The sequence below is a fragment of the Arachis ipaensis genome, chromosome B05 (genome assembly GCF_000816755.2).
Source record: "Arachis ipaensis cultivar K30076 chromosome B05, Araip1.1, whole genome shotgun sequence".
Classification (NCBI taxonomy): Eukaryota; Viridiplantae; Streptophyta; class Magnoliopsida; order Fabales; family Fabaceae; genus Arachis; species Arachis ipaensis.
The window spans coordinates 143,098,989-143,104,847 of record NC_029789.2 but is presented as its reverse complement, the minus strand read 5'-3'; the positions used below and the strand labels follow the sequence as shown (position 1 = coordinate 143,104,847).

Genomic DNA, 5,859 nt, shown 5'->3' with positions numbered 1-5,859 from the left:
TTTTATCATACAAATAAAGATAAATTGAAGTGTAATCTAATTAATATAAATATAAATATACATTATAAGTGAGTCAACACTCTTGGAGTCTTGGTCCTATATATGCACAACCTTTTTCTCAATATGGCTTAAATTAAATTACTATGACAATAGCATTGCAAATTTTTCAAACAAAATACACAAAAGTAATATTCAGATATTACTGGTAATATAATAATATTAATTAATTGAAAACATAATTCCAGACTATATATTAAAAAACAAATAAAGTTGGTTTAGAAGGAAAGTCAAATGATTGTGCAAGCACACCGGTGATGATAGAATGGATTCCTTGTACATTTGTCAGCGTAGCTCTTCAAACTTCTAACACAACTTTTGGATTTGGAATCACTGCGAATTATGAGATTCACTATTCTTTTATCAATTTCTTAACTTTATTCATTTGTAGTATAGCTTATTTTGTTTAATTTAAATATTTGGTGATGGTGGTAATGGTAGTAGTATAATATAGTATGGGATAGTATATATATTTCTATTTTTAATTTATTATATTGAAAAGATTGGTATACATTGAAATTCTCACGTTGTAAAGTCTAATAAAGAGGCACGAGTTTATGTTAAAATATTAAATCAATGAAATCAATTTGTATAAAATTGAGTAACGCGGTGAGAGAGAGCGCGATGCACCGACACACAGCCAAACACAGCCAAAAGCACCGAGCCATGTGGCCCCTCTCATGATTGTTACGCTTCATTTTTTTTTTCTCTTAAAAGCTAATTCTTGTCATTTGCAAGTCCAAGTTTTCATTTTAGCCGTGTGCCTATACTTTAAAAATTGCACATATAATTTTTCTTTTTTATCTTGATTAATTACATAATTATTTTAATACGATTCACTCTATTTTTTTTTTTTTGGATATTCTAGATACTGCTCTAAGGTTGGTTAAGAAATGCTTAATATGATGAAATCACTCGAATCAGGTCATGTGCACTTAATTGTCCCTCACTCCCTGTTATTATGTTAATCAGCAAACATTTATTGTTATCATGTGATTTTATCCAACTCTTGCTGTTTTTTTCTTTAGCTTAGTCCCATTTTAACTTTCAGAAAATTTTGAGTGCTTAAGTGCTAGTACTAGTTTCTAAAAATCATATACTCCTAATAGAGTAATAATCAGAGTAAATTAACTTGCTATTAAGAACTTTCTTAAATATTATAAAAGATTTTTACAACAATTTAAGAGTTTCATGTTCATTGTTCAATTTTCTCCGTTTTTTTCCTATTAAAATACCTAACCACGTGATGCTTGTACTTCCCAAACGCCATACTAAATTAGAAAGAAGTCCCTTCTTTATTTTCTTTTTGCATATTGAGTCTTCCATTAGAAATAAACATGAAACTATTAAGCGTAATTAGTGATAATCAAACGCGGATTAGTGTAAATCACACTTCAATTCCGTGTTATCTCAACCTCCTTCAATATCTTCATTCATTAGTTAAATGAGAAATACTTAAATGCTTCTATAGAAAAAATAAAATAAAATAAATTCCAAGGAATGTATCTTAGTTAAGTTTGGCAAGTTCTCAATATCATTACTTAAGATGTAAAAATAGGAGATAGTTCTGTCATAGACCATTAATAAAGTATATCAAATCTAACAAATAATAAAGTCAAAGTGTGCTGGCAAAATGCAAGTCAATGAATTCATAATTCATTCACATTGTTTTAAGATTCCCTCTTGTTTTACGATGTATACTCAAAGCAGTCAACAACTTAATAAAAAACCTTCAATTTTCTCGGGATTTTATCATTAATATTTGCAAACCGAACAGATTCCTTTCCCTCATTATCGTTTTTAGTTAAACATATATCACGAAATGTAACTTTTTGGTTAATTATGAATAATACTATCTAAAGTTTATTGATTTCATATGCTATGCTATACTATACCATTTATTAAAAATTTTAAATAAATAATCTAGGAGGCCTAACCTAAAGCAAGGGATAAAGAGCCTAAGAAGAGAAAATTTGGGTTCACCTACATAGTCAAGGGATTGAAATATTTTCCTAGAAAATATTGTGTATAGAGAGTAAAAAACAAACAATAGATATTTCAATTTTAAATGAAATATTGAAATCCTCTTTTACCAAATCAACAATTAAAATAATAAAATATGTGAAAGACAATTATTTAGATCAGTTTTTTTTTTTCAAAGTAAGCTATTAGGATAATACAAAAACGACATTCCGTTACACTTTATTTTGTTTTTCTTTCTTTTTTTTTACAGTATTTTTAATTTTAGATCGGATTACTTCCAAGACATGAAATGATCCCTCAGGAAACTGGGAGGGAAAGCGATGCTAAGGTCAAGGTGGTACTATTGTTCAACAAATCTACAAACATTTCTCTTCTTCCCATTAACTTGTACTCAGTTACTGAATGCGAAGTTATTGCCACAACTTTGGGGAACATATTGAAAATTCTCCCAACAAAGAGTTAACTATCTCCAAAAAGCACTCAACCAAAGCTCCAATTGCAGATGCCAAAGTTAGTGCCACCACTTTGGGAGATGAGCTAGTTGACCTTTTCTCTTACCAAACTAACTTGCCTCTATTCGGCAATAGCCTTGGAACATTAACACATGCCACTTACCAAGTCTCAATTCAAGAGCAACGTGTCCCAGATAAACATAGAAAACCGATTACTCAACATTCCAAGGCAACCCATATCTTAAAAATTAAAATTAAAAAAAAAAAAATCAAGAGAGCAAGAGTTGTGTCAACACATGTGAGTGTGACAAATGGGATGTGCAAATCTAATTTCTATGGAAAACAACACACAAGCTAGCCAATAGCCGTTGCTTATCATTCAGCATAGGACCATAGAATACATTCCTCTACATCCATTTGAACAACACAGACTATGAAAATGAATGACGATGAAAAGAAGATTGCCGAATACCCCCACAAGCCACAAGGAATGATAACAATCCTTCCTGATTATGGTTTATCAAAATGAAAATGCTGTCCATTATATATATAGAAAAACTTCTGAAAACCAGAAAATCGATGCAACTTCAGGAGATGTATGTAAGTTTTGATAACTAAAGGGAAGGGAAGAAAAAGGAGGATTGAAAATCTCTTCCTTCAAACCCTTCCATTCCATCCCTGATCCCTTCCCCTTATATATTCCAACTCAGAAAACACGCTCAACATGGTACCATAAGAAAATCTATGAAAACAAGATATCATGAAAAATCCCCTGCTTATCTGCTGTAACTGAGACTGAACAAATGAAGAACAGGAACAAACACTAGGAGCCAACTGCAAAAGCACCCCCTCTTTCTTCTCCAAAACCAAAAAGGGCTATATTAAGAAACCAGTCAAAAGAAGCCACACATAGACAATCAAAACTTCACAAATATTGAAAATGCACATAAAATTTTGAATCTGTATAAAATTCTAAGTGTGAAATTGGTAATGGGCATTCGGCAGTTACGTGTGTTTATTAGTATCATGGAACATAACACTTGCAACTGTCACCATTCACTGATTGACATTTAAGATCATTTCTATTAAACAAGGCTGCAGATTTGAAACACTCTTCATACCTGCCACCAAAACAAAACAGAACTATGTGAAAATCTCCGAAAGTGTATGGCATCTGATTCATAATATTACAGCATGCAGCATAAGACCAAAGCCCAAAGGCAAGAAATCAAAGTTTAGCATTCAGGATATCTGATATCTAAGCATAAAGGCTTGAGAATGGAACAAACTAGACTTGAACCTAAAAACACAAAATATTAACTGCAGTCACATTGTTTTTCTTTAATTCAGAATGCTTAGTGCAAAACTGCAAGGAGATTTATAAAAAGGTAGATTTATAAATAGGATTACAATCCAGCTTTCAACAATAAAGGAGTTCCTGAATCCAAACCCAAATTATACAAATCCCATGACTACATTGGCCAACCCCTCTACTAAGCAGCAGTGGAGTTGCTTTTAAGAGATTACATAAACAATATAATAAGCCCCTATGTCTATGATACTTAAAATTTCCCACTCCAGGATATGTAATAAAATTATAACAAGCACAACCTTTGTAATGTTCAACAATAAGTATGGAAAGTTGAAGACTAGATAAAGATTAATCATGCAAACACATCCCAGAGTTGAAGTCTTTCAAGGAGGTGAGGAAGGTCTTAAAAATAGCAAGCATTATTTCAACAAATATAAATAACAAACGGATGAACCACAATTATTGTTGTTGAAAACTGATATGTACATGGTCCTTCATATAGAAAATAGAAATACAAAATCTTATGAAGCCATGTTTCACGAGTGGTAAAATACATACGAAATTCATCGTATTTGGCTACCTAACAATATAATAAGCCTATATCCATGATAGTAAAGCATCCATCAAAGGGCAAGTACATTAACAAGATCAAAACGAATAAGCGCTGTTCGTCGGTAGTTACAATCCCTCAATAGATCTAAAATTATCCTCTGCCACAATCGTTAACAGTAGTTCTACACAAGCCCATTTATGCTTATATTTCATTTGGTAACAATATTTTTTCCTTCTTTTTTTATCCTCCTTCCTTTATACAAGTCTTTCTAAGCAGAAGAGAAACCAAGCTAATTCATTCAGTTAGCGTGCATAAAGAAACAATTGAGTTGAGTAGTTGATACATCAAAGTCTTACAGTCTACATAAGATTAAGAAAGTTTACTCCATACATCCTTTGAGTCTGAGATCACTGTAAACAACATTTCTTGCAGAAAATCACTTAGCAGAATAATTATGGGGGGACGTTAGTGACATTACACTAGTTATATATCTTTAGTTGTGTAGCTATGGGGGGACTTCATATTGCATTAGCAGAGGTAAATCTTCATACAAAAATTGTTCACGTTAATCACAGAAATCTGTATTATCACAGGCATGTTGAGGCTCATAGACATTGAAAACAACTGCAATAGCTGCTAATTCCTCCAACATAAATAATAGAAGAGATACAGAAGCTTCTGTTGTTGTAATGACCTTTTGTATTTATCTAGATGGGTTGGAAGTGTGGCATAAATATTTTAATGAACTGAAGCTTTTTCTTTCAAAGTTTGCTATAAGAGAAACCATAATCCTTTCTTCATCCTATAAATGTTTGCTGTGATGACAATATGACATTGATCAATAAAGCAATTGCATCCAAAACAACATGACAAAAAATATCAAACTATTTCCAACTTTGGTTCAAATTTGTCCAAGCAAAAAAGAAAAAGAATGAAGGTTCCTTGAAGTAGCAGCTGTACAATCCATATCGTTTAACACAAACTAGAAGTTCAGAAACCTCATTCTTCCATAGCTGCAGGCTCAAAGCTATCACCACCTAAATCTAACCTGCCACCTAACATACCACAAATTTTTAATCAAGAGAGGTGTCTCAGTTCTCACAGTACAATTGTATGAGGGTACTCAAAACAAAGCAGGAAAAGCAAAAGGATTTCACAATAAGCCAGAGCTAAACTTGACACTTTAATGCTCCTTCATCGTGTTACTCAATGTATTCGAATTAGACAACACCATGATTCGACACCGAATTCGGAACCAAAATACCATATGATAAAATGATATGAACTTACATTATGAAACACAAGTCGCTCTCAATCAAGATCTTCTTGTCTCGTCTCCGACTCAAAATTCCGATTCCCCCTACTTTCGGAATTCGATTGCCCACTGTTGTTGTTGCCGCCGCCACTGTTGTTGTTGCTGTTGTTCCCAACATTGCTCGTCTCCGCAGGAGAGCCACCGAATTGCCTAAACGGCCACGGCAAAGAAACCCTAAACACCCTCC

At 32.8% G+C, this 5,859-nt stretch overlaps 1 protein-coding gene across 1 annotated transcript in view; it reads right to left on the bottom strand.

The window, feature by feature from the left end:
- The window catches only part of LOC107644596 (E3 ubiquitin-protein ligase RING1), a gene marked incomplete in the record, with an annotated part of 2,325 nt that continues 1,092 nt past the window's right edge, over window positions 4,627–5,859 (bottom strand). Inside the window, 2 exon segments of the mRNA XM_021103072.1 lie at window positions 4,627–5,412; window positions 5,648–5,752. Of these exon segments, the coding sequence (XP_020958731.1) occupies window positions 5,669–5,752 (84 nt within the window).